The sequence below is a fragment of the Hippopotamus amphibius genome, chromosome 9, assembly GCF_030028045.1.
Source record: "Hippopotamus amphibius kiboko isolate mHipAmp2 chromosome 9, mHipAmp2.hap2, whole genome shotgun sequence".
Classification (NCBI taxonomy): domain Eukaryota; kingdom Metazoa; phylum Chordata; class Mammalia; order Artiodactyla; family Hippopotamidae; genus Hippopotamus; species Hippopotamus amphibius.
Window position 1 is genome coordinate 119,983,836 of NC_080194.1, and position 26,965 is coordinate 120,010,800.

At 35.0% G+C, this 26,965-nt stretch overlaps 1 protein-coding gene across 1 annotated transcript in view; it reads right to left on the reverse strand.

Moving 5' to 3' along the window:
* Window positions 1-26,965, reverse strand: part of LOC130861025 (phospholipid-transporting ATPase ABCA3-like) — a 216,268-nt gene that overhangs the window by 132,159 nt on the left and 57,144 nt on the right. Inside the window, exons 8-10 of the mRNA XM_057749529.1 lie at window positions 22,197-22,370; window positions 11,704-11,885; window positions 23-160 (exon numbers count right to left, since the gene is read on the reverse strand). Of these exons, the coding sequence (XP_057605512.1) occupies window positions 23-160; window positions 11,704-11,885; window positions 22,197-22,370 (494 nt within the window). The remainder of the gene's footprint in view (window positions 1-22; window positions 161-11,703; window positions 11,886-22,196; window positions 22,371-26,965) is intronic.

Sequence of the window (26,965 nt, forward strand, 5' to 3'; positions counted from 1 at the left end):
GAAAGAGACCTGTAAATAATACCTTGTGTAAATGTTGGATCCTGATACCAGCCACCAAATCAACAGGTTCATCCTCAAAATAAGCACTTTGAATCACATTATGTAATTGGGTATCTTCTTTTTTCCTAATGCTTGTAGCTTTTCCAAGCCAGTAGCCTTTCTAAGAAAAGAACAAAAACATAATCATTGTGATGTCACTGAAAAATAAAATGTTCTTAAGACTTGAAAACATGTTGGCTCATTTCACTTCAGTTTTGAGATGGGTTGCAGCAGATAAACTGAAATGAAATTTGGAAGCAAAGAGCCTATAATTTTAATTTCTACAGAATAACCACAAAAAATGCTATTTAAAATATCACTTGAAAATGGCTCAGCAGGGCTTTCTAGGTGGTGCAGTGGTTAAGAATCCGCCTGCCAATGCAGAGGTCACGGGTTCGATCCCAGCTCCAGGAAGATCCCACATGCCGCGGAGCAACTAAGCCTGTGTGCCAAAAAAAAAAAAAAAGAAAAAGAAAATGGCTCAGCAAAAAGCATTCTATCACTCTGAGTCAGTTTCTTTATTTGGACATGTGATCTCCAGATCCCTAAAGATTCCTAAGACCCTTTCAATGAGTCTGTAAGTTCAAAATTACTTTCAAGAAAATACTTTTATTTATGCATTCATTTTCATATTCTTTTCCATTATGGTATACTGAGTCACTTTGCTGTACAGCAGTAATTAACACAACATTGTTATTCAACTATACTCCAATAAAAAATAAATTAAAAAATAACAAACAAACAAACAAAAATACTTTAAAAATACATTATTTGGGAGAGAGTAGCCAAGATGGTGGAGTAGAAAGATCCTGAGCTCACCTCTCACAGGCACATCAAAATTGCAATAATTTATAGAATAACCATCAATAAAAAAAGTCCAGAACCTATCAGAATAGACCTTCTACAACTAAAGATATAAAGAAAGAACCACAACAAGATGTAGGAGGGCCAGAGTTACAATATAGTCAAATCCCAAACCACCAGGTTGGGTGACCCAAAAATGGGGGAATGATTACATTTGCAGATGTTCTCCCCAAGGAGTGAGGGGTCTGAGTTCCACCTCGAGCTCTAGGGGGTCCTCCACCAGGAAGATGAGCTCCTAGAATGTTTGGTTTTGAAGGCCAGTGGCGCTTACTTTCAGAAATCTTAGAGGGCTAGGGGAAATAGACACTTCACTTTTTTTTAAGCTCTTTAGGGGAGTATAATTGCTTTACACTGTTGTGCCAGTTTCTGCTGTACACCAAAGTGAATCAGCTGTATTTATACATATGTCCCCATATCCCCTCCCTCCCGTGACTCCTTCCCATACTCCCTATCCTACCCCTCTAAGTCATCACCCATCATCGAGTTGATCCCCCTGTGTTATGCAGAAGCTTCCCACTAGCTATCTATTTTACATTTGGCAGTGTATATATGTCAGTGCTACTTTCTTGAAGTTGGGACAAAGTGAGACACTTCACTTTTAAAGAGCACACACAAAGTATCACATGATCCAGGACACAGGGCAGAAGCAGTAATTTGAAAGAAGCCTGGGTCAGGTTGCTGGTCCTGCTGATCTTAGAGAGACCCCTGGAAAGGTATGAGGCCACTGTAGCTCACCTTGGGGACATAGACACTGGTGGCAGCCATTTGGGAGAGTTTATAGTACCATGTGGACACTTGCTGGCAAGCACCATTTTTGAATCCTCCCACTAGATTATTAGCCTTAGGATCCAGCCCTGCCCTTGCTCAACAGCCTATAGGAACCAACTGGGCAGGGACACAGTCTCATCCGCAAGCAGAGAGTCTACCTAAAGACCCTCTGAGCCCACAGCACCACTAGTATGTCCCTGCCCAGCTGGGGGCCCAGGACCTGTCCCTGCACATCAGTGTGCAGGCACTAGAACCAGGACCCCCCCAGACCATGCAGCTGGAGACTGCTGGACCCAGCTCCACCCACAAGTTGGCAGGCACTAGCCCCAGAATCCCTGGCCCTGCTCACCAGTGATTCTGCTTTAGCCTTGGGAACAATCTCACCCACCAGTGGGTGGACACTAACAACAGAACAGCCACAGCCCCACAGCCTGTAGTCCCAGTTTACCTATCAATAGGCCAGTACCAGCCCTAGGAATGGCTGGGCCCTGACACTGCCCAATAACAGGCCAACAAAAGCTTTAAGACATGCCAGATCTCACAATCAGCTGTGTCAGGAACTGGGCCCAGTCACTAGCAGTCCGACACGAGCTCTGGGGCCCTTGGGCTGTGAAGCCAGATCATAGGACCCAGTTCTGCCTGCCAGTGAGCCACCACTAGCCCCAGGGCCTGACCTCACCCACCAGTGGATGGGCAATAGCCCCAGGGTATCCTGGACCCAAATCCCACCCATCAGTGAGCCAGCACCAGCCCCAAGACTCCACAGGGTTCAGCAGCCAGCCACCTCATGACCTGGCCCCAGGAACCAGTGGTCAGCAGTCCTCACACAAGGAAGAACCTGGCAATCAACCAGACCAACGCTACCAAAGCTTGTCAGACTGCCCACAGTAATCAGCCCACCACAACAGAAGGACCCACACAGCCTATATAGGGAGCACACCTAGAGCACATAGCTCTGGTAACGAGAGGCGAGTGTGCTGCTGAGATGCATAAGACATCTCCTACAGAAGGCCATTTCTCCAAGGCCAGGAAATGTAACTAACAAACCAGATACACAGACATAAAAACAGCAAGTTAGGGAAAATTATGTGGCAGAAGAACATGTTCAAAATGAAGAAGGAAGATAAAACCCTAGAAGAACTAAGTGAAGGGAAGATGGGCAAGCTACCTGAGGAAAATTTCAGAGTAATGGTCATAAAGATGATCAAAGAACTCAAGAGAAGAATGAATGCACAGAGAGAGAAGTTAGGAGTTTTCAACAAAGAATTAGAAAATATACAGAGCAACCAAACAGAGAATGAAGAAGAACATGATAACTGAAATGAAAAGTACACTAGAAAGAATCAACAATAGACTAAATGATATGGGGGAACAGATCAGTAAACTGGAAGACAGAGTAATGGAAATCACTGATGCTGAACAGAAAAAAAGAATGAAAGACAATGAGGACAGAGGCTTCTGGGACAATATCAAGCACACCAATATTCACATTGCAGGGGTCCCAGAAGAAGAGAGAGAGAAAGGGGACAAGAACATATTTGGAGACATAATAGCCAAAAACTTCCCTAACCTAGGAAAGGAAACAGTCATCCAAAACCAGGAAGTGAAGAGAGTCTCATACAGATGAACCCAAGGAGGAACATAACAAAACATGATGTAATTAAAATAACAAAAATTAAAGATAGAGAGTGTTAAAAGCAGCATGGGAAAAGCAACACATAATATTCAAGGGAACTCCCATAAGGCTATCAGCTGATTTTTCAGCAAAAACTCTACAGGCCAGAAGGAAGTGGCACAATATGTTTAAAGTGATGAAAGGGAAAAACCCACAACCAAGAATACTCTACCCAGCGAGGTGCTCATTCAGATTTGATGGAATGTTCAAAAGCTTTACTGACAAGAAAAACTAAAAGAGTTCAGCACCACTGTTAAAGGAACATCTCTAGGTGAAAAAGCAAAGGCCACGACTAGAAACAAGAAAATTATGAAATGAAAAAGTTCACCATTAAAGGCAAACATATAGTACAGGAAGGAAATCATCCACACACAAAACTAGTAAGCAGGTGAAAAGTCAAAAACAGTAAAATCATCTACCTCCACAATAAGTAGTTAAGGGATACAGAAAATAATTAGATGTTAAATATCAAAAACAGTAATCATGAGGGGAGGAGGGTACATATGCTAGGTTTTAAAATGCATTTGAAATTAAGAGATCAGCAATTACATGTATGTATGTATATATATGTATGTATATCTCTATCTATACCTATATATCTATCTGTATCTCTATCTATCTATCTATCTATCTATCTATCTATCTATCTATAGATGGAGAGAGAGAGAGAGAGAGAGAGAGAGAGAGAGAGAGACTGCTATATAATATCCTCATGGTAACCACAAACCAAAAATCTATCATAAAAGAAAAAAGGAAAAAAAGAGAAAGAGAACTTCAAAAACAAACCCAAAACAATTAACAAAATAGCAATAAGAACATACATATCAATAATTACCTTAAATGTAAATGGACTAAATGTTCCAACCAAAGGCACAGGGTGGCTGAATGGTTACATAAACAAGACCTGTATATATGCTTCTTACAAGAAACTCACTTCAGACATAGAGACACACACAAACTGAAGGTGAAGGGATAGAAAAAAGGTATTCCATGAAAATGGAAAGCAAAAGAAAACCAGAGTAGCAATATTTTTATTACACAAAATAGACTTTAAAATGAAGAGTTTTACAAGAGACAAAGAAGGATACTACATAATGATCAGGGATCAATCCAAGAAGATATAATAATTGTAAATATCTATGTATCCAAAATAGGAGCAGCTAAATTTATAAGGCAAATATTAATAAACATAAAGGGAGAAATTGAGTTATTTGTTTTTTTGATATTGAGTTGACTGAGCTATTTGTATATTTTGGAGTTTAACCCTTTGTCAGTTGCTTCGTTTGCAAATATTTTCTCCCATTCTGAGGGTTGTCTTTTTGTCTTGTTTATGGTTTCCTTTGCTTTGCAAAAGCTTTTAAAGTTAATTAGATCCCATCTGTTTATTTTTGTTTTTATTTCCATTTTCACCTCTAGGAGGTGGATCAAAAAAGATCTTGGTGCAATTTATGTCAAAGAGTGTTCTGTCTGTGTTTTCCTCTAAGAGTTTTATAGTGTCTGGACTTATATTTAGGTATTTCATTCATTTTGAGTTTATTTTTTGTGTATGGTGTTAGGGAGTGTTCTGATTTCATTCTTTTACATGTAGCTATCCAGTTTTCCTAGCACCACTTTTGAGAGTCTGTCTTTGCTCCATTGTATATTCTGGCCTACTTTGTCATAGATTAGGTGACCATAGGTGTGTGGGTTTATCTCTGGGCTTTCTATCCTCTTCCATTGATCTATGTTTCTGTTTTTGTGCCAGTACCGCACTGTCTTAATTACTGTAGACCTGTACTATAGTCTGAAGTCAAGGAGCCTGATTTCTCCAGCTCCATCTTTTTTTCTCAAGATTGCTTTTGCTATTCAAGGTCTTTTGTGTTTCCATACAAACTGTAAAATTTTTGGCCATACCAATGGCCAAAAAACACGTGAAAATGTGCTCAACATCTCTAATTATTAAAGAAATGCAAATCAAAATGACAATGAGATATCACCTCACAATGGTCAGAATGGCCATCATCACAAAATCTACAAACAATAAATCCTGGAGAGCATGTGAAGAAAAGGGAACCCTCTTGCACTGTTGGTGGGAATGTAAATTGACACAGCTACTGTGGAGAACAGTATGGAGGATCTCTAAAAAACTAAAAATAAACTACCAGGTGACCTAGGAATCCCCCTACTGGGCATATACCCTGAGAAAACCATAATTCAAAAAGATACATGCACCCCAATGTTCATTACAGGACATGGAAACAACCTAAATATCCATCAACAGAGGAATGGATAAAGAAGATGTGGTACATATATGTAACAGAATATTACTCAGCCATAAAAAGTAACAAAATTGGGTCATTTGTAGAGATATGGGTGGACCTTGAGACTGTCAAACAGAGTGAAGTAAGTCAGAAAGAGAAAAATAAATATCATATATTAATGCATATGTGTGGAATCTGAAAAATATTGGTATAGACAATCTTATTTACAAAACAGAAATAAAGACACAGACCTAGAAAACAAACATATGGGTACCAAGGGGGAAGGGCAGGTAGGATGAATTGGGAGATTGGGATTGACACATGTGCAATATTGATACTATGTATAAAATAGTATCAATGAGAACCTAATGTATAGCACAGGGAACTCTACTCAGTGCTTTGTGGTAACCTAAATGGGAAGAAAATTCCAAAAAGGGGATATATGTATATGTGTAGCTGATCCACTTTGCTGTATAGTAGAAACTAACACAACGTTGTAAAGCAACTATACTCCAATAAATTTTTTTAATTAAATTAGATTAAATTAAAAAAGGAGAAATTGACAGGTAAACAATAATAATAGGGGACTTTAACACCACAGTTACATCAATGGATAGATCATCCAGACAGAAAATCAATAAGGAAACATAGGCCTTAAATTTAAATGACACATTAGACCAGATGGACTCCATATATATATATATATATATATATATATATATATAATATATATAATGTTATATATATATAGCATATATATAACATATATAACATTATATATATGTGTATGTGTGTGTATATATATGTATATATATAAAACAATTCATCCAAAAGCAGCAGAATACATATTCTCTTCAAGTGCACATGAGACATGCTAGGCCACAAAACAAACCTTGGTAAATTTATGAAAATTGAAACCATCAAGCATCTTTCCTGATGGTTATGCTAATGAGACAAGAAATAAATAAAAAACTACAAAAACACAAACATGTGGAGGGTAAATAATATGCTATTAAACAAGCAATGGATCACTGAAGAAATCAAAGAGGAAACCATAAAATACCTAGAGACAAATGAAAATGAAAACACCAAAATCCAAAATCTATGGGATGCAACAAAAGCAGTTCCAAGAGGATAGTGTATAGCAATACAAGCTTACGTCAGGAAACAAGAAAAATCTCAAATAACCCAATATTACATCTAGAGGAACCAGAGAAAGAAAATAAAAACCAAATTTATTAGAAGGAAAGAAAACATAACCATTAGAGCACTAAAAAAAAAAAAAAAGAAAAAATAGAAAAGATTGATGAATCTATGAGCTGTTTCTTTGAAAAGATAAACCAAATTGAAAATCTTTTAGCCAAACTTAACAAGAAGAAAATGTATTTATCTGGAGAGGGCCCAAATCAACATCAGAAACCAAAAATAAGAAATTACAACCAACTCCACAGAAATACAAAGGATCATAAACTACTACTATGAAAAACTGTATGCCAATAAAATGGACATCCTAGAATAAGTGGACAAGTTCTTAGAAAGGTACAATCTCCATAGAATGAACCAGAAGAAAATGGAAAATATGAACAGACCAATTACCAATAATGAAATTAAATCAACAACTTAAAAACTCCAAACAAACAAAAGTTGAGGACCAGAAGGACTCACAGGTGAATTATATTAAACATTTATAGAAGAGTTAACATCTACCCTTCTGAAACTATTCCAAAATATTACAGAGGAAGGAACACTTTCAAGCTCATTCTATGAGGTCAGCATCACCCTGATACCAAAACAAGACAAATATCTCACACAAATACACACAGAGAGAGAGAGAGAGAGAGAGAGAGAGAATTACAGGCCAATATCACTGATGAATATAGATGCAAAAATCCTCAACAAAGCAAATCCTTAGCCAACTGAATCTAACAATACATTAAAAGGATCATACACTATGATCAAGTGGGGTTTATCCTAGGGACACAAGTATGGTTCCATTTCCACAAATCAATCAATGTAAAACATCCCATTAACAAATTGAAAAATAAAAACCATATAATATATAATAATCTCAACAGATGCAGAAAAAGCTTTTGACAAAATTCAACATCCATTTATGATAAAAACTCTCTAGAAAGTGTGTATAGAGGCAATATATCTCAACATAATACAGACCATATATGATAAGCCCACAGCTAATATATTCAACAGTAAAAAGCTGAAAGCATTTCCTCTAAGATCAGGAATGAGACAAGGAGGCCCACTCTACACTTTTATTCAACATAGTATTGGAGGTCCTAGCCACAGCAATCAGAGAAGAAAAAGAAATAAAAGGAATCCAAATTGAAAAGGAAGAAATAAAATTCACTGTTTTCAGGTGACATACTATACATAGAAAATCCTAAAGATGCCACCAGTAAGCTACTTAGGTCCATCAATGAGTTATGTAAAGTTGCTGGATACAAAATTAATATACAGAAATCTGTTTCAGTTCTATACACTAAGAACAATCAGAAAAATAAATTAAGAAAACCATTCCATTTACAATCCCATCAAAAAGAATAAAATACCTAGGAATAAACCTACATAAGGAGGTAAAAGACCTGTCCTCAGAAAACTATAATATACCAATAAAATAAATTAAAGACAACACAAACAAGTGGAAAGATATCCTGTGTTCGTGGGTTAGAAGAATTAATATTTTTAAATCAGGGCAATGTACAGATTCAATGGAATCTCTATCAAAATACCAATGGCATTTTTCACAGAACTAGAACAAATAATTTTAAAATTTGTATGGAAACACCCCAAATAATCAATACAATTTGAGAAAGAAGAACAGAGCTGGAAATATCACATTCCCTGACTTTAGACTATGCTACAAAGCCACAGTAATCAAAATAGCATAGTACTGGCACAAAAACATCCACATAGATCAATCAAACAGAATAAAAAGCCCAGAATTAAACCCACAAATTTATGGTCAATTAATCAATGACAAAGGAGGCAAGATTATACCAGAGAGAAAACAGTCTCTTCAATAAGTGGTGCTGGGAAGATTGGACAGCTACATGTAAAAAAAAAAAAAAAAAAAAATGAGATTAGAACATTTTCTAACACCATATACAAAAATAAACTCAAAATGGATTTACAACCTAAATGCACAACTAGAAATCATAAAAATCCTAGTAGAAAACATAGCGAGAACACCATTTGACAGAAACAATAGCAATATTTTTTGGATCTGTTTCCTATGGCAAAAGAAACAAAAGCAACAGTAAACAAATGGGAGCTAATCACATAAAACATTTTGCACAACAGAGGAAACCATCAGCAAAACAAAAAGAAACCCCACCAAATGGGAGAAAATATTTGCAAATGATATAACTAATGAAGGGTTAATATCCAAAATATACAAACAGCTCATACAACTCAACATCAGAAATACAAAACATTCCAATTTTAAAAAATGGGCAGAAGACCTAAATATACATTTTTCCAAAGAAGATATACAGATGGTCAACAGGCACATGAAAAGTGCTCAACATTGTTAATCATCGGGGAAATGCAAATCAAAACCGTAATAAGATATTACTTCACACCTGTCAGAAGAGCTATCATCAAAAGGAATGCAAATAACAAATGTTGGCAAGATGTGGAGAAAAGGGAACCCTCCGATGCTGTTGGTGGGAAAGCAAATTGGTGCAGCCACTGTGGAAAACACTATAAACTTATAGTTTCTCGAAAAGCTAAAAATAGAACTACTATACGGTCTAGCATTCCATTCCTGGATACATATCCCCCCACAAGGAAAGCACTAATTCGAAAATATTCATGCACCCTCCCAATGCTCATAGCAGCATAATTTGCAAGATATGAAAGCAACCTAAGTATTCACCAACATATGAATGGATGTGAATAGATAATGAAGACGTTAGAATGAAAGTTTGCCATTTGCAGCAACACTGATGGACTTGGAGGGCATTATGTTAAGTGAAATAAGTTAGACAGAGAAAGACATATACTGTATAATATCACTTATACGTGGAACATTAAAAACACAAAAAACTAGTGAATATAACATAAAAGAAGCAGACTCACAAATATAGAGAACAAGCTAGTGGTTTCCAGTGGGGAGAAGGAAGTGGGAAGGGGCAACATAGGGATAGGGGAATAAGAGGTACAAATTTTCAGGTTATAGAACAATCTATAAGGATATATTGTATAGCATAGGGAATATGACCGATATTTTATATCTATAAATGGAGTATAGCCTCTAAAATTGTGAATCACTCTGTTGTACACCTGAAATTTATATAATATTGTACATCAGTTATAACTCAATAAAAAGTAAAACAAAGTAAAATAAATAAAAAATGAAGTATATCATTCACCTTTTTACTGTGTTGATATTTTCATTGATGATGTAAAAGCAATATTGAGAAAAACTGCTGATGCCTTAACACAAATCAAAACAGTAGTATAAAACTGTACTAAATAGTAATTTTTTCACAACTAGACACACAGTAAAAAAAAGTTTCATTTAATTGCATCTTTAAGGAAAGAGTAAAAATAACTTACTGTCTCATTCTTTGAATACAAATATTTTTATTATTCTGTGTGATGAAAGGAGAAATACACATAACACATTGCTGTAGAAGATGAAAACATAATGGGAGCCCTAAGGAAAATTACTTGTATCATTGTGTCGTGAGGTCAACTAGCCCCTTTTTTTATGGAATGCCATTTCTACTTGAAAGGATGACAGACATAAAATGTCTAGGAGACAGTTTTCTTACAAATAAATAAAGCAATGTTGTAATTTCAAGGAAAAAGAACTGACAGTATTTATCGCCAATGATAAAATGTGAGGTTTCTGGTGAAAAGTACAATTTTTAAAAACTTATATCCACTGTTGTGTGACATATTTCCAATTCTGACAAACTATCCTGATGGCATCATGTTGATATTAATAAATGTGAAGTTTTGATAATGTATAATAAAATATGTCATCACTTGGAAGGTATGTATCAGTGAAAAAATCTTTTCACTCATCAAATAATCAAAATAAGATGTGACAAATTTAAGCATGGTTAAATATCTATTCAATTTGAAAGATACACTGATGGATATCATTTTAACAGATTAAGGAATGTTCAGTAATATGGTTTCAGATTCCAAACTTCAACCAATTGTTAGTAAATGATCATTAGTTGAGTTTTAGCAAAGAATCATAAAAGAATACCTAAATTTGTTTAAAAGGCTACCAAAATATGCCACCTTTTTTCAACTACATGTCTATATAAGGCTGCATTTTCTTCAAATATTTTAAGCAAAACAACATAATGCAACAGATTGAATGTGGAGTTAGATATACACTCTCCAATTGAAGATAACTGAGAATCCAGTTATCTTCAATTAAGCAAATACAGAAGATACTCGAAAAATGTAAAACCTGCCACTCTTCTCACTAATCTTTTTTTTATTTTGAAAGTAGTTTTTTTCCACCAAAATGTTACATAGTTCAACATGTAATGGGTTTATTGGTGATATATTTAAATAAGTTGATAAATATTTTCTAAATTTCTCAGTTTTAATTTCCAAATATGATAAATATTAATAGATATAATCCACATTAACTAAAGTTCCTTAGGGTGCTTAATAGTTTTTAAGAATGTAAAGGAGTTCTGAGACTAGAATTTGAGAACCACTTGCTTTGAACCACAGAATGATAAGAAAGAGGATTGAAAATGCAGGACAGATACAGGTGCTTCCCATTTTGCTATGGCTTTGATTCTAAGTAATTTGGGCTAATAGTAGAAAAAAAAATCACATAGTGGTAAACGAGATATCAGACACAATTTATCCCCTCCTCACTAAGATCTAAGGACCCTACCACATATTCCTTCAGATGTAGATTTTTTTTTTGGTAGAAAACCATTTAATTCTGTTATACATGTTACAGACTTAATTCATAATGGCTTTAGTTGAGAAGGAATAAAACCTGTATTAGTACCCTAAGATTGAACGGAGGCTATTAAAGATTAAATAACATACATGCTTCAACAAAATACATAAGACTAGGGGTTTCTCTCAATAACAGAAACAATTAGAACTTACTTGCAAAAAGAAATACCATGGCTTGGGCACACCATACTTTCCTGGAAAGACAGCATCGACATACCAGGTCAGAAGGCCAAACAAGAAAGCATCAAATAAAAGCATTCCCATAACATGGGCAAAACTGAAGTTATCATCTGGGCTCTCTGGTGACAAGAAGTTATTCCACTTAGCACCATAATCTGAAATATAATAGGAGATAGTTAGTTCAGGTGCCCAAATATGACTAGAACTAAATTACCCATCTGCCTTATAATTAAACAATGAAGAAAAATACTTTGATATTCTCTGGAGATAGATACAGTCTATTTACTATTTTCTGATACTTTAAATTTTAGGTTGCCCAAAAGGAAATGAAGTAATAGTGAAAGGTGCCTCTGCCTAGAGCCAAACCCAACTCAAGGTTATTAAGTGACTGAAACAAAAATAAGCAATCACCAGAAGTCCATAAAATAAGACTCAAAGCAGCAAGCAGACCTATTGTTTGAGGTGGTGGCCCTATCCCTCCATTCTCTCTCCTGTTAATTTCCATCAAAGTAACCTGAAAGATATATAAATGTGGAAATGTATTCATTAATATAAAAAAATAAGGTTCAGCTTCCAGTTTCTGGTCTGAAATGTAAGCAACTTAGAAGTCACCTAGCAATAAGTAGGAAACTGAACTAAAAAATCTGCAACTCTTCTAAAATCCATCAGATAAGTGAGGTCACAGGGCAACCCACTGTCCCCAAAACTGGAGAGGCAGATAGCCAAATACAAAGAATTACAATTTAATGGAACAGAAACCATGAGCAGATAATCCAGTACTGTGATAGAAAAACCTAAACTATGATTGACAAATTGCTGGGGCCTAACGGGGACAAGTCTGAAGAGTTAAAAACTCCAGGGGGAATTCAAGTCACAGGGAACTTGTGAGTTCATGTTTTTGTCAATTTACCTCCAACATCCCTATGAGTGTCTCACAGTGAATACAAGAGAAAAATCCCCTCTTGCTTCTAGGAGGGGAAAGGGGAAAGGAACCATTTTGAAATGTGCCAGAGCATTCTGTTCATAATCATGTCTTCTTCATGAGAAAGTACTTTACCAGAGCCTAACCTACCTAGGGGAAGGGAAATATCCAGGTCCAGCCCCCTCTAGTCATCCTGTCTCTTCTAAGGGGAGCAGGGCAGAGGGGGGAAGAAACTGAGAAGCACTGATGAGTTCCTAGTTCAGGGACATAAGCTCATCAAAAGACTGAAGCCTAATCATAGTACTATAGAATCCTTCCTCTCCCTGCTACACGTTACCGCTGCCTACTTACTAGAGTTCCTTTTGGCTAGAACCTCATGTCCACATCTTAACAAAAACTTAGAAGGCATACTAAAGAGAAAAGAACATAGTTTGAAGAAACTAAAGAAGCATCAGAATCAGATTCTGATATGCAAAGATGCTGGAAATATGAAACCAAGAATTTTTTTAAACTATGATTAACATGATAAGGATGTTACCGGAAAAAGAACACAGCATACAAGAACAGACTGATGGATAGTCTAAGAAAGAATCAAAAAGAAGTCCTGGAGTCCTTAGCATGGCTGTGGTGGGGAAAACGATGGACAGGAAGGTGGGAGAAAAAGCCTGAGAAGCCGCAGCTAGCTAAAGCATCTGGAGTAATGGGGGAAAGTACCAGTTGCAGTGCTGAGAAGTGATGAGCTGAAGAAGGAACTTCACACCTCTCAGCAATGCCTATAAAGATCTCCAAGTTTGGATTTGGTAGTCAGACAACAGAGAAAGAAAGCATCAGCATATTTGTCAAATATATTAAGTATGCCTGAACTAACAAAACTGTTCCAATTCTTGCTCCAAAAATCCTTTCAATGGCAGCAGCTTTTAATAAAGATGAAGATAGCAAACCAGAGGAAATGCCTCCTGAAACAAAGATGGGGACAAAAAATATTAGAAGAGATACACCAACATCAGCAGGACCAAACTCCTTCAGTAAAGAAAAGCATGAATTTTCTGATAACCAGAAGCTATGGGACCAAAATATAAAATGTCATCTTGGAATGTCCATGACTAAGACCTGTTAAGTGATCTGTTTTGAAATCAAGGTATAAGATAGGTATAATGTTTAAATGAGCAGTTTCTTTTTTAAAAAAATTGTACACAACTATCTTTGGAGCCACTTTAAAAAAAAAAAGTTGTGTCAACACTAACACATGAGAGTTTGAAATTAGAGGTAATTTGTTTTTATATACAGATTTCAAGACATTTGCTAATTTTGTAGTTTCATATGATCAGTTTCCAAAAGTTGCAGGTAATGAAGAAATCAGAACCTTTTTAAGAACTGCATAATTTTTAGACACAACTGATTTGCACACTAAGTATGAAGCAAAAAGTTTCTATTTAAATTGTAAGCAATTACCCTTTACCTTAACTCCCTCATTACCTAAACTGTCTGGCTCCTAGGAACTGCCTTATAGGAAAGGAGTATTGTATTAAGAGGAAAGTGCTGCTAGACCACTGACTAAAAGTAAATTTAGATAAAAATAACTACAGCTTTTTCTCCTTATGGGCATTTGTTTTGTTTCAAGTCATCATCAAGTAGGTATTGCATTGCTATCAGTGAATACAGTTGCTTGGCTCTTTTAAAAATATATTTTAAAATATTATGTAAACTACTGAGTATTTGAAATCATCCACTTCATCTTAATGTCATGTTTACCTTCATTAGTCTTCAAAGAACAACCATTTGCTGCCAAAGCAAATCAGTATTTTGAATGTGCTTCTCTTTATGTTGTTATTAGAACTTAAAGCAAATAATAAGGAAGCTGTTTATTTTAAAATACAAACTACCACCAAAAACTTTAATATACACATTATTTAATATTTAGCTGCTTTTAATTTTTTAAACATGTAAACACCAAAAATTATATTGTATGAAAATGGAAAATAAGAAGATGTACTTTCAGTAACATTGTCAAAGCATTTGTAAAAGCATTTACTAACTTGTGAAATCCAATTTGAATTGATCTTAATACAGGATTTCTTATTAGTACTACAATACAGTGTATCTTAAGTGTATACATTGAACAATAGCGTCTCAAGACAATGGCCTCTCAAAACATTTCCTACGTTTTCCATAGCAGGAAAGTAAATGCATCTTTAAATATTTTATGGAGTCTTTGACCACATATACTTTGTTAGATCTGTGTGTGGTTTGAAGTTATTTGTTTGTTTGTCTTTGTATTTTGGTATTATATGTCAACTCCTTTTTAATGTGATAGTTAAGCATATAGTCAAATACAAGAGAAACATACTATATGTTGTTTCTTCATTCATACTAACAATTTCCTTGAAAACTCCTACAATGTTAAATGTGGAGGCAGCTTTAGACTATTTTATTGGTAGAAACTACTTGCTGAGCCCATTTAACAGGTAATAATGCCAGAGAAGCAGCCTCAGTATATAATATTATGTGCACTTACATTTAGTTATCCTAAATAACTCTAAATAAAACAATGGAAATGTATACAGAACTATTAGTTCCTTCTTACATGATTTAATTATATCAAGATACATGAATTGAACTCTAACTTATTTTAATGTAAACAAACTTTCCATTTTAGTCCATTTCACTGTTTATGTTAAAATAACATTTCTTGCCTAAATATTTTCTTGACCCTAGTGGACTGTTGGTGGGAATACAAACTGATACAGCCACTACAAAAAGTAGAATAAGGTTTCCTCAAAAATTTAAAACATATGCTCCAGCAATCCCACTCCTAAGTGTGTGTGTGTGTGTGTGTGTGTGTGTCTGTGTGTGTATACACACACACATAGAGTATATATATATCCAAAAAAGAAAAAAGAAAACAGGACCTTTAAGAGATATCTGCACTCCCATGTGCACTGCAGCATTCACAATAGCCAAAATATGGAAACAATCTAAGTGTCCATCAATAGAAAAATGGATAAAGAAAATATGGTATATAAACCCAATGGAATACTATTCAGCCACAAAAAAAAAAAAAGAAAATCTTGCCATCTGCAATAATATAGATGAATCTGGAGGACTCATTATGCTAAGTGAAATAAGTCAGGCACATAAAGAGAAATACTGTATGATCTCACATATATTTTATCTTTAAAAGTTGAACTCATAGAAACAGAGGGTAAAAAAGTGGTTGCCAGGGGCTGGGAGTTGGGGGAAATGGAAAGATGTTGGTCAAAGGGTACAAATTTTAAGTTATAAGATGAATAAATTCTGTGGAGCTAATGTACAATATGGTGAATATAGTTAATAATAATTTAAATATACTTGAAATTTTCAGAAAAACTAGTTCTTAAGTGTTCTCAGCACAAACACACACACAGAATAACTATGTAAGGTGTTACATGCGTTAACTTGAATGTGATAATCATTTCACATATATATGTATATAAAATCATATTGTACTGTTGTACACCATTAAAACATAGATTTTTGTGACTCATACCTCAATAAAAGTAGAAAAAAATAGAATTTTAAAAGTTACATGTTTATTTTAATTGATGCAGAAAGAGTATTTTATAATATCCAACACACTTTCATAATAATGATAATTTTAAAATCTCAACAAAATGGAAAAAGAGGGCATTTTCTTAATTAAAAGAAGATCATCTTAAAAAACTAAATATAGAACTACAATATGACCCAGCAATCCCACTACTGAGCATATACCTGGAGAACACCATAATTCAAAAAGATAAATGCACCATAATTTTCATTACAGCATTACTTACAATAGCCAGGACATGGAAGCATCTTCAATGTCCATTGATAGATGAATGAATAAAGAAGACATGACACATATATGCAAAGGAATATTAGCCATAAAAAGGAACAAAATTGAGTTATTTGTAGTGAGGTGGATGGACCTAGAGTCTGTCATACAGAGTGAAGTAAGTCAGAAAGAGAAAAACAAATACTGTATGCTAATGCATATATATGGAATCTAGAAAAATGGTTCTGATGAACCTAGCTGCAGGGCAGGAATAGAGATGCAGACATAGGGAACGATCGTGAGGACACAGGGGGGATAGGGAAAGCTGGGACGAAGTGAGAGAGTAGCATTGACATATATACACTACCAAACATAAAATAGATAGCTAGTGGGAAGCTGCTGCAGAGCACAGCGAGATCAGCTCAATACTTTGTGAAGACCTAGAAGGGTGGGATAGGGAGGGTGGGAGGGAAGCTCAAGAGGGAGGGGGTATGGGGATATATGTATACGTATATCTGACTCACTTTGTTGTACAGCAGAAATTAACACAATATTGTAAAGCAATTATACTCCAATAAAGATAAAAAAATCATCTGTAAAAAAACCCACAACTAAAATCACACTCAATGGTGAAAGACAGAACACCTTCCTTAGTGTTCAAGAACAAGATAAGCATGTCCACTCTCCCACTTCTATTCAACACTGTACTTGATGTTATATCCATGAAAATTAGGCAAGATAAAGAAATAAAAAGCAACCAAATTGGATAGGAAGAAGTAAAACTACCTTTATTCACAGATCTCATGTACAGAAAATCCTAAGGATTCCACACAAAAAAAGCATTAGAGCTAATAAGCAAATTCAGCAAAGTTTGCAGGACACAAAGTCAACATACAATAATCAGTAGTATATCTACATATTAGTAATAAAAAATCAAAAAGGAAATTAAGAAAAGCATTCCATTTACATTAGCATTAAAGGAATAAAATGCTTAAGAATAAATTTAAACAAGAGGTGCAACATGTACATTGAGTCATAAAACATTGCTGAAAGAAATTAAAGAAGACATAGATAAATGGGAAAACATTTTGTGTTCATGGATTGGAATAACATCTTGTTAATACAGCAAAAGTACCTAAAACAATCTATAGGTTCAATGCAATGCCAATTGAAATATCCATAGCACTTTTTGCAGAAATGGAAAAGCTAAACCGTAAAATTTATATAGAATTGCAAGGGACGCAGAATAGCCAAAGCAATCTTGAAAAAGGAAGAACTAGGTGAGAAGACTTACACTTCTCGGTGTAAGTTTCCAAGACTGAATCAGGAAGAAATAGAAAATATGAACAGATAAATCACAGGCACCGAAAGTGAAACTGTGATTTAAAATCTTCCAACAAACAAAAGCCCAGGACCAGATGGTTTCACAGACAAATTCTATCAAACATTTAGAGAAGAGCTAACACCTATCCTTCTCAAACTCTTCCAAAATATAGCAGCGGGAGGAACACTCCCAAACTCATTCTATGAAGCCACCATCACACTGACACCAAAACCAGACAAATGTCACAGAAAAGAAAATTACAGGTCAATATCATTGATGAACATAGGTGCAAAAATACTCAACAAAATACTAGCAAGCAGAATCCAACAACACATTAAAAGGATCATACACCACGATAAAGTGGGGTTTATCCCAGGAATGCAAGGATTCCTCAATATATGCAAATCAATGTGATACACCATATTAACAAATTGAAGGATAAAAACCATAATCTCAACATAATAAAGGCCATATATGACAAAACCACAGCCAACATCATCCTCAACTGTGAAAAAGCAATTCCTCTAAGATCAGGAACAAGACAAGAATGTCTACTTTCACCACTATTATTCAACCCAGTTTTGGAAGTCCTAGCCATGGCAATCAGAGAAGAAAAAGAAGTAAAAGGAAGGTAAATTGGAAAAGCAGAAGTAAAACTGTCACTGTTTGCAGATAATATATAGCAAATCCTAAGGATGCTATCAGAAAACTACTAGAGTTAATCAAAGAATTCAGTAAAGTAGCAGGATACAAAATTAATACACAGAAATCTCTTGCATTCCTATACACTCACAATGAAAGATCAGAAAGAGAAATTAAGGAAACAATCCCATTTACCACTGCATCAAAAAGAATAAAATACCTAGGAATAAACATTCCTATGGAGAGTAAAGACCTGTATGCAGAAAATTATGACACTGTTGGAAGAAATCAAAGATGATACAAACAGGTGGAGAGATATATCATGTTCTTGGATTGGAAGAATCTACATTGTGAAAATGACTATACTACCCAAAACAATTACAAATTCAATGCAATCCCTACCAAATTGCCAATGGCAGTTTTCACAGAACTGGAACAAAATTTTTTTAAATTTGTATGGAAACACAAAAGATACCGAAGAGCAAAAGCAATCTTGAGAATGAAAAACAGAGCTGGAGGAATCAGGCTCCCTGACTTCAGACTCTACTACAAAGCTACAGCCATCAAGATAATATGGTACTGGCACAAAACAGACATTCAGATCAATGAAATAGCATAAAAAGTCCAGAAATAAGCCCACACACATATGGTCAATTAATCTATGATAAAGGAGGCAAGAAGATACAATGGAGAAAAGACAGTCTCTTCTATAAGTGGTGCTGGTTAAACTGGACAGATACATGTAAAAAGAGTGAAATTAGAACATTCTCTAACACTATATACAAAGTAAACTCAAAATGGATTAAAGACCTAAATTTAAGACTGGATACTATAAAACTCCTAGAGGAAAACAAGCAGGACACTCTTTGACATAAATTATAGCAATACCTTTTTGCATCCATCTCCTACAGTAATGGAAATAAAAACAAAAATAAACAAATGGTACATAATTAAACTGAAAAGCTTTGCACAACAAAGGAAACCATAAACAAATGAAAAGACAACCCACAGAATGGGAGAAAATATTTGCAAATGGTGCAACCGACAAGGGATTAATCTCCAAAATATACAAACAGCACATAGAGCTCAATATCAAAAAACAAACAACCCAATCAAAAAATGGACAGAACATCTAAATAGATGTTTCTCCAAAGGAGACATACAGATGGCAAAAAGGCATATAAAAAGATGCTCAACATCACTAATTATTAGAGAAAAGCAAATCAAAACTACAATGAGATATTACCTCACATCCGTCAGAATAGCCATCATCAAAATATCTACAAGTAACAAATGCTAGAGAGGGTGTAAGAGAAAAAGTAAATCTCCTACACCGTTGGTGGGAATATAAGTTGGTACAGCCACTATGGAGAACAGTATGGACGTTACTTAAAAAACTAAAAACAGAGCTACTATATGGTCCTGCAATCCCACTCTTGGATATACATCCAGAGCAAACCATACTTTGAAAAGATACATGCATTTCAATTTCCATTACAGCACTTTTCACAGTAACCAAGACATGGAAGCAACCTAGACATCCATTGATAGATGAATAAATAAAGAAGCATGCATACACACACACACAGGAATATTACTCAGCCATAAAAAAAGAATGAAATAATGCCTTTTGCAGCAACATGGATGGACCTAGAAATTATCATACTAAGTGAAGTCAGCCAGACAGAGAAAGACAAATATCATATGGTATCGCTTTATGTGGAATTAAAAAAAAAAAAGATACAAATGAACTTATTTCCAAAACAGGTAGAGACTCACAGACATAGAAAACCAACTTATTTCTTACCAAAGGGGAAGGGGGGAGGGTAAATTAATAGGTTGGGATTAATATATACACATTACTATATATGAAATAGATAAACAACAAGGTCCTACTGTATAGCACAGAGAACTATACTCGATATTTTGTAATAAATAACCTATAAAGAAAAAGTCTGAAAAAAGACTATATATATACACAGTATATACACATATCCGAATGGCTGTGCTGTATACCTGAAACTAACATGATATTGTAAATCAACTATCTTTTAATTTTAAAAAACTTAAAAAAAAACATTTACTGTGGTGAAAAAAAAAAGGAATATAATGAACAACTTTATGTCAATAATTTTATATATTTGTCCATTCACATATAACGGACAAATTTTATAAAGGACACAAGCTACCAAAGCTTACTCAAGGACAATAGTTAACCTGAACATTTCTACTATTGAAGACTTAAATTTGTAGTCAAAACATTCCCCAATGTATATTACAAGCTCATTTATCATAATTTACACTTATGTACACTTGCAATAACACAAAAATACATATGTACAAGACACTTTTTTCAGATTTATTTTAATAAAAATATTGTAAATCTCCTAAATGCTCATACGTAGTAGACTGTTTGAATGAACTAAGCCAAATCCACACAATGTATCTGTAAAAATTAATGAAGATATCTGTATATTCATAGGGGATGATTTCTAGGATATATTGTTAGATGAAAAAAAGCACATTGTAAATGTGTACACAGTACACCAATAGTTTCATTTAAAAGTGAGAAAAATAAGACATACAAAATTGTTGATTTTCTTAGACTATAAATCAGAAAAGATAAAAGAGAAATAAATAAGACTTACCTACAAGGGTGGGATGTACTGGTATGGGGAGGGAATGATTGTTATCTGAGTATACTTTTTCTATAGTTTTTACTTGTAAAAAATTGTGTTAATATTTTACATGTTTAGAAATTTACTTTAAGTACACAATGATGGTGAGGTTAAAAATGTGACAGAAACACAAACAAATGTATATACCCATATTTCAAATGTATAACATAACTATACTGAAAGTAATAAGAAGTACTATTCCAAGTAATATTTGAACATAGTACTTTGACTACTTAGACTCAGACTAAATGTAAAAAGAATTACAAACAATCACCATCCTTAAAATATTAGTTGTTTACAGTGGGGTGGATTAGCAGTTCTGTAACTATTTTATAAGTATTGCAAAATTGAGCAAGTGAATAATTAAGTTGACAATAGTGGAGGCCAGATTTCTCATGGTTGGAAATGGAAACAAATATAAGGAATGAGAGAGAGCTGGGAAGAACTATTTCTTTTTTGACCGCGCTGCAGGGCTTGTGGGGTATTAGTTCCCTGAATAGGGCCTCTACAGTGAAAGCACAGAGTCCTAACCACTAGAACATCAGGGAATTGATATTATATTGAAACCAGATGTAACAGCGTGAACTCATATATTTTAATACACGATATTAAACACAGTGTCTCAACTTTGGCACTATTGACATTTGGAGCTAGATAATTCTATCAGGGGCAATCCCGTACTTTGTAGGATATTTAGTAGCATTGCTGACTGCTACCCACTAGATATCAGAAGCACTCCTCCATCAATTATGACAATTAGAAACTAGAAATATCTCTAGACACTGCCAACATTCCCTAGGTGGCAAAATTTTCCTCCAGATGAGACCATTGATATAAAGACATGAAAACAAACAAATAAATATTTGCATATATGTTAATTAACATGTGCATATTTTCATGTATTATGTATCTGTATAGTGTATACATATATAGTACACAGTTATCATTTTTATGATAAAAATACTACAAACCAGAAAAAATATTTAAGAAACACTAAAGTCACCACTCATCCACTGTCCCTCTCACTCCACTGCCAATCCCAGATCACCTGCCTTTTCTTCCTGGGAACCAAATCATCAAAGTAAATTTTACAAAGAAAAAACTCACTCTTCACTTCCATCTTGCTTAAAGTATTAATCCCCAAAGCTACTGCAATATTTGGACTGAGACAGGAAGCCAGCTTCACTGTGATGCTCAATTCTTCATACATGGAGAGGATTATTGTATATGGAAAGAAGACCAGAAAATAGATGAAACCTCCAATAGAAACCGCCAATGTGGCTGAAATGTAAGAAGGAAAATATAATCAGTTTACATATGCTACAAAATCTTGAAGTAGAAATACCCCCATTTTACCACAAAAGAGCTCTAAAATGTAAACTCTACAAAGGAAGAGAAATTATCTGCCTTGTTCACCACTGTATCACAAGCATTTAAGCAGTGTTTAACAGAGAGTAGTTGTTTAATAAATATTTTTGCTTGCTTGAGTGAGTGAATGAATGAATGGATAGTATGAAAAGAAACTCCTGGTATTTATACTTTCTTATCCAATGATGTGAATATTTACTCATTTAAAGAAGGATTTCTCCTTATGTTTATAAAATATTGCTTTTTTATTTTTTATTTATGACCACTTAGCTTAACAACCTCTAGAAATACAATACCCCTAATCACATCATATGAATATACCTATATTGTCACCATTTACTTTGGAATTTTTGTAAGTGAAAACTGAAAAACTCAATAGTCACTTTCTATGTACTTCCAGTCTTATTTATATTTCCAATATTTATTATATTTTATAAAATACATTAAAAAGATAAACAAAATCATCATTCTAGAGAAGCATCTGGGTTAGGGTGCTATATATCATAGGAACTGCATTATTTAAGTTCAACTCTTTCAATAACAACTGAAAAGTCTAGACAAATTATTTTAAGTATGTTTTAAAGCACCAGAGAGCCACCAGGCAAGGACAATTCATAGGGTCAATATCAAGATAAAAAGTCCAGAAAGCTAAATAGACATTTCTCCAAAGAAGACATACAGATGGCCAACAAACACATGAAAAGATACTCAACATCACTCATCATCAGAGAAATGCAAGTCAAAGCCACAATGAGGTATCACCTCACACCGATCAGAATGGTCATCATCACAAAATCTGGAAACAACAAATGTTGGAGAGGGTGTGGAGAAAAGGGAACTCTCCTGCACTGTTGGTGGGACTGTAAGTTGGTACAGCCACTATGGAAAACAATTTGGAGGTTCCTTCAAAAACTACAAATAGAACTGCCATATGATCCAGTAATCCCACTTCTGGGCATATACCCAAAGAAAACCATAATCCAAAAAGAAACATGTACCATAATGTTTATTGCAGCACTATTTACAATAGCCAGGACATGGAAGCAACCTAAATGCCCATCAACAAATGAATGGATAAAGAAGATGTGGCATATATATACAATGGAATATTACTCAGCTATAAAAAGGGATGAGATGGAGCTATATGTAATGAGGTGGATAGACCTAGAGTCTGTCATACAGAGTGAAGTAAGTCAGAAAGAGAAAGACAAATATTGTATGCTAACTCACATATACGGAATCTAAAAATGGTACTGATGAACTCAGTGACAAGACAAGAACAAGGACGCAGATGCAGAGAATGGACTGGAGAACTCAAGGTTTGGGGGGGTGGGGGCTGAAGGGGAAGCTGAGACGAAGCGAGAGAGTAGCACAGACATATATATACTACCAACTGTTAAATAGATAGCCAATGGGAAGTTGTTGTATAACAAAGGGAGTCCAACTCGAGGATGGAAGATGCCTTAGAGGAGTGGGACGGGGAGGGTGGGGGGGACTCGAGGGAGGGTGGGGGGGAGTTGAAAGAGGGAGGGAATATGGGGATATGTGTATAAAAACAGATGATTGAACTTGGTGTACCCCCCTCCCCCCAAAAAGAAGTCCAGAAAGGCGAGTCTAGAATTTGGTACTAATTTTCACCCTGAAGCATTTCCAAAATCTAAACTGTGGCTTAGAGGCTTGAGACATTGATCAGAGCTTTTGACAGATGCAAGGGCTTAGGGAAACCAAAGTTTGAGACATGCTAAAGGAAAGAAGCCATAATTAATACCTAGAACTTTTAATTAAGGCCCTGAAAGGTTATATCTTAAATTGCACCTGAAACAGATATCTTTTAGTCACCTCAAATTCTTATTGGATTAGGATTACCTAACCCTAATCTAGGAATGCTAGTGCTCCTAACCTAAATGACTGACAGAATTAAAAGTAAATCCTTTTGTTATACAACATTATATAGTGTTATACAACACTAGCATTCCTAGATTAGGGTTAGGTAATCCTAATCCAATAAGAATTTGAGGTGACTAAAAGATATCTGTTTCACTCAAGGATGGAAGATGACTTAGAGGACTGGGGCGGGGAGGGTGGGGGGGACTCGAGGCGGGGGAGTCAAGGAAGGGAGGGACTACGGGGATATGTGTATAAAAACAGATGATTGAACCTGGTGTACCCCCAAAAAAATAATAAAAAAAAAAAAAAGAGGAGAAGGTGACGCCTAGTTTCCACATTAAAAAAAAAAAAAAAGTAAATCCTCTCTGCAGGGAAAAAAAATAATCATCCAAAGGCTGAGATCATTTCTATAATTTTATATGCAATGTTTTTCATTAAATTACAAATACCAGGTATTAAGGGTTGAATTGCATTTGCCCTCAAATTCATTTGTTGAAGCCCTATCCCACAGTACCTCTGAATATGACTGTATTTGGAGACAGTGTCTTGAAAAGTGTGATTACATTAAAGTGAGGTTAGGTCACCCTCCAGGATAGAACTGTTTGATTGTTAAAAGCAGCCAAATAAAACACTCCCCAGAAGGATTGTGGAAAAGAGGACTTGTTCTATGCTATCTGCCAGTATAGTGGGGAGAATCAAGTGTGTACATTTAATAAACCATCACCCTGTGCCCCCATTTTTCTCCCACATTTCAGAGGAGAAGAGAAAATCTATCAGGGGCTCCTGCACAGGGTTCTTTTGTGGCTGTCCCCTAGCTGTGTTGTTAAAAATTGTGATCATAGAAAGGAAGACACCAAATTGGCTGGCAAGAAGGATGAGGAAATAGGCATTTTTAAGGGTTAAAATGAGGTCTTTAGGGTGGGCAGAAGACCTAAATGGACATTTCTCCAAAGAAGACATACAGATGGCCAACACTCACATGGAAAGATGCTCAACATCACCAATTATTAGAGAAATGCAAATCAAAACCACAATTAGGTATCCCCTCACACCTGTCAGAATGGCTACCATCAAAAAATCTACAAATAACAAATCTTGGTGAGAATATGGAGAAAAGGAAACTCTAGTAAAATGTTGGTTGGATTGTAAATTAGTGCAGCCACTGTGGAATACAGTATGAAGAGTCCTTTAAAAACCAAAAATACAAGTACCATGTGATCCAGCAGTTCTACTGCTGGGTATATAGCCAAAAAAAAGTCAAAAGCACTAACTCAAAAGAGAATGAAATAATGCCATTTGCAGCAACTTGGATGAACCTAGAGAATATTATGCATAGTGAAATAAATCAGAGAAAGACAAATACTATATGATACCATTTATATGCAGAATATAAAAAATATTAATACAAATGGATGTATATACAAAACAGAAACAGACTCACAGACATAGAAACAAAATTATGGTTTTGAGGGAGTGAGGGAGGGACAAACTAGGAGTATGTGATAAACAGACAGAAATTACTATACTTAAAATATATGAGCAACAAGCACTTACTGTGTAGCCCAGGGAATTATACCCAATATCTTGTAATAACCTATAATGAAATATAACCTGCAAAAAAACTGAATCACTATGCTGTACACCTGAAACTAACACAATATTGCAAATCAACTATGTGTCTATGTAAATAAATAAACAAATAAATAGATATTCCATGTTCATGGAAAGCCAATATTTTTCAAAATGGCAGTTCTCCCTAAATTAGTCTACAGATTTAATCCAATCCCTATCAAAATCTCAACAGGATCTTCTGCATATAGTGACAAGCTAGTCCAAATGCAAATGGAAATGCACAGAACCTAGAATAGTAAAACAATCTTGGACACTTCAGACGTAACTGATATTCATACCAGTATTTAATATATATACGACCCACCCAAAAAAATGAAATGTCACCACACACTCAGTATAATAAGGGTAATCAAAAAATAAGCAAGGATGTGGAAAAATCAGAACCCTTATTCTTGCTGATAGGAATAAACATAAAATTGTACAGGCATTTTATTTTTAATTAATTCTTACTGGAGTATAGTTGCTTTACAATTTTGTGTTAGTTTCTACTGTACAGCAAAGTGAATCAGCTATATGTATACATATGTCCCCTCTTTTTTGGATTTCCTTCCCATTTAGGTCACCACAGAGCACTGAGTAGAGTTCCCTGAGCTATACAGCAGGTTCTCATTCATTATCTATTTTATGCATAGTATCAATACTGTATATATGTCAATCCCAATCTCCAAATTCATCCCACCCCCCCCTTTCCTCCCTTGGTGTCCATACATTTGTTTTCTGCCTCTGTGTCTCTATTTCTGTTTTGCAAATAAGATCATCTATACCATTTTTCAAGATTCCACATATATGTGTTAATATACGATATTTGTTTTTCTCCTTCTGACTTACTTCACTCTGTATGACAGTCCCTAGGTCCATCTACATCTCTAAAAATGACCCAATTTTTTTTACAGGCACTTTAAAAAACAATTTTGGAAGTTCTTTAAAAGTTACATATAAATTTTCCTCACAACCCAGCAATTCTACTTCAGAGAGAAGTAAAAACATGT